General features: G+C 44.2%; 1 protein-coding gene across 1 annotated transcript in view; it reads left to right on the plus strand.

Annotated features, from left to right (window-relative positions):
- The window catches only part of LOC121700439 (dynein heavy chain 17, axonemal-like), a 32565-nt gene that overhangs the window by 27860 nt on the left and 955 nt on the right, over positions 1-3750 (plus strand). Inside the window, exons 75-79 of the mRNA XM_042083381.1 lie at positions 152-331; positions 812-994; positions 1201-1383; positions 1810-1953; positions 3269-3494. Of these exons, the coding sequence (XP_041939315.1) occupies positions 152-331; positions 812-994; positions 1201-1383; positions 1810-1953; positions 3269-3494 (916 nt within the window). The remainder of the gene's footprint in view (positions 1-151; positions 332-811; positions 995-1200; positions 1384-1809; positions 1954-3268; positions 3495-3750) is intronic.

Genomic DNA, 3750 nt, shown 5'->3' on the forward strand with positions numbered 1-3750 from the left:
GTCAAGAGGTGTTCATAAGTAAATCTTCTGTTGTTTATCAACTCTTATCACAGGCTAATCACAGAGAATGTAAAGTTCCAAGAAATGTCACCACAATACAGAAAAAAAACATAGCATAAACACTGAAGTGATTGATTCCTGTGCTGGGCAGGTGCCCTGGGATGACCTGCGCTACCTGTTTGGAGAGATCATGTACGGAGGCCACATCACAGACGACTGGGACAGGAAGCTGTGCAAGACCTACCTGGAGGAGTACGTGAAGGCCGAGATGCTGGAGGGAGAAGTGTATCTGGCACCAGGCTTCCCTGTGCCACCCAACTCGGACTACAAGGTCAGATGTCCACTCGCACACCATGAGCAGTGCGCCCTAGATCAGTGGCTCACAACGAGCAGAGTTATGTTTAGAAAAAGGAAATAAATGTTTCCCCGATCAACAAATGCTTGCTAATTTGGTGTTGCCAAACATAAAGCCATACAATTAGATGGTGGTGGTACGACGTGCCCTCATTCAATGTTTCTAAGCGTCTGTGTGAGAAAAACTAAAACCACTCAAGCTGCACAAGAAACGTTGGTAGGCTAAGAAATAACAATATTTAATACAATGAAGTAGATTCCTAAAACTGTCCATAAAAACAGCAGAGACTGGATAATTCACTGCATAGCATTGAGTATATTCTCATGGGGGAGAGTGTGAGTGGGCCCTATGACCCCAAAGTCTCAAAGCAGTTTCTTAATCCTGCCTAAAACTTTTTTGAAATAAAGAAACTTTTTGAAGGTTAAGAAAATAGTGTTCATGTACTGTGTGTCTCAGGGATACCACATGTACATTGATGAGATTCTGCCAGCGGAGAGCCCCTACCTGTACGGCCTGCACCCCAACGCCGAGATCGGCTTCCTCACCATCACCTCTGAGAAGCTCTTCCGCACCATCTTAGAGCTGCAGCCCAAAGACTCCAGTGCTGCAGGGGCCGGGGGAGTGTCACGAGAGGAGAAGGTAACCGCCTGCCCACCCCTAACCTGCAACACAGATCCTGGATCATTCATCCTAAATGTGCTAGAAACAGCGGAAATACAAGCACCATAAAAACAGAAAACCAGTACTGACATTCTTGAATTCCAGGCTGTAGGCGTTTGAAGATGTGTAGGACAAACAGCTTAATTTGTTGCACTACATTCACAACATACTCATTTCTCCTTCAGGTGAAGGCCATTTTGGATGAGATCCTGGAGAAGCTGCCTGATAGTTTTAACATGGTGGAGATCGTGGCCAAAGCAGAGGAGAAGACTCCCTTCATCATCGTGGTGCTCCAGGAGTGCGAGAGGATGAACTTCCTGACTATGGAAATCTCCCGCTCTCTCAAGGAGCTCAATCTGGGTCTTAAGGTCTGCATGCAGCACATTCTTGCCTCATTAGCAGCAAAGCCTCATTGGCAACAAAGGTCCAGAGTCAGACAGCTCACAAGAGGTCATTCAAATAATGCAAAGCTCATGGTGCACCTCACATCTAATCAGATCAATCAATTGGCTGATATAGCAACCTGCAAACTTGCAGATTGAAGATCATAACGGTCATAAATCCCAGCACCCTTCACACATAGGGTATTGCCTTACTTGGAGGTAAATGAATGGAAAATACAAAAAGTATAGAGTTAGTAAGAGATCAACAAAACAGTCTCCATCATCAAGCCAACTAAAGTGTCACACATTATTCCAAATTAAATTTGCCACGTAGGATTTCTTGATGCCTCTTTCATACCTCATCATTTTGAAGCCAAACGTTTTTGTGTAATAAGTGTGTTTCTTTGTCAGGGTGAGCTGACCATCACCACAGACATGGAGGAGCTGGGGAATGCCCTGTTCTTGGACACGGTGCCAGAGTCCTGGACCAAGCGGGCGTACCCATCATTGCATGGCCTGGGAGGCTGGTACGCAGATCTGCTCATCCGGATCAAGGTAAGAACAGAACTCAAGACCATGCCAGGTCAGTCTCCTTTCACATAACCTAATGTTAATGCTTTTGGGTCATTCTATGACACGGGTGCCTTTTCCACTATAAAATTGTCAACATTTTCATCAAAAAATATTTTCAGTGGCGACTGGCTGGGGCACCAGCACCGTACGCCGGCGACCCGGGTTCGATTCCCGCCCCGTGGTCCTTTCCGGATCCCACCCCGACTCTCTCTCCCACTCACTTCCTGTCAGTCTCCACTATCCTATCTGAGTAAAGGCATAAAAAGCCCAAAAAATATACTTAAATTTTTTTTTTTTTTAAAAAGTAATTTTCAGTTAAAGACATGTTCACCTTCACCCTACATGTTTCTTCCCCAATGAAATATAATGGATTGAAATGTAATAATTGTGACGGGGTGGTACATTTCATGATAAAATGGCTCTAGTTATCCAATAATGGTCAAGTACCGATACATGCCTTCAATATAGAAATGTAATTTGGTTAGCAGTGATAGTGTTAAAACTGTAATGAAAAATAGTTATTTTTGTCTAATTTGCATGACCGGGTGGTTGGATTAAAGGCACACTATGCAAGATTTTCACTTTTATGAAGCCAATTTGATGGTAAACAAACTTGTAATAGGCGAATCGTTCACCTAGCATAGCTATACAGCATAGAGATAGACGTAGCAAGTCCCTACCGAGAAAACCAGCCATGCAACTTCCATGAGTGGTGCCCCGCCAAAACATTACCTTGTCAGTAGATATAGTTCTCTGGAGAGTTTTTGCCTGTTGTTTATCCTTCACTTCCACAACAAAAGCATTTGCATTGTGTACAGGGGGGATAAGTCGCGAGAAGTTTGCTATTTACAACAGCAGAGTGACATAAATACATCGCGACTCTAGAGGGAGCTCTAAACTCACCAAAAATACCTAAAGCTGCATAGTGTACCTTTAAGCTTGACAGACATAGTAATGAAAAAAACAACAGATAAACAATGTAAAATAATGTCAAATTGTTCGGCTTAGTTTCTTAGGTGCTCTACAGGCAGACATAATTAAAAAATTGTCTTTGTGATTTCATTTCAAGTAACAGGTGGTGCAAGGGGGATGCATTCAGATAGGATAGTGAAGTGTGACAGAAAGTGAGTGGGAGAGAGAGATGGGGTGGGATCAGGAAATGACCACAGGTCGGATTGTAAACTTGGTCTCCGTGTGCTATTGGACCCTAACATGTTACGGACACTGTAGCCAGTTACACCACAGCGCCCCCCAACCCAAAGTATCTTTCAGACCCAACACCGGTCTCTGTCCTCAGGAGCTGGAGGTGTGGACAACAGACTTTGCCATGCCCCCAGTTGTGTGGCTGGCCGGCTTCTTCAACCCGCAGTCCTTCCTGACGGCCATCATGCAGACCATGGCCCGCAAGAACGAGTGGCCGCTCGACAAGATGTGTCTGGCCGTGGAGGTGACCAAGAAAAACCGCGAGGACATGACCACTCCGCCAAGAGAGGGAGCCTACGTCCACGGCTTGTACATGGAGGGTAGGTTGCAGATTCAACTCAAATCAACAGCAATGTAATTTAAGACCCTGCTGAAAAACCATAAGATCACACAGCTGTTCAACTACATGTTGCTAACCTGTAACCAAGAGTTCCTATTGTGGAGATCGGTATTTAGAGACATTTTTCTACCAAAGACGGCACTCTTTACAAACAACACATTAGCATTACTTGAAAAAACATTTTAGTGAATGAGCTTATAATAAATTATTAATGAATTGTACATCACACAACCAAA

This window comes from Alosa sapidissima, chromosome 24 (assembly GCF_018492685.1).
Source record: "Alosa sapidissima isolate fAloSap1 chromosome 24, fAloSap1.pri, whole genome shotgun sequence".
Lineage (NCBI taxonomy): Eukaryota > Metazoa > Chordata > Actinopteri > Clupeiformes > Clupeidae > Alosa > Alosa sapidissima.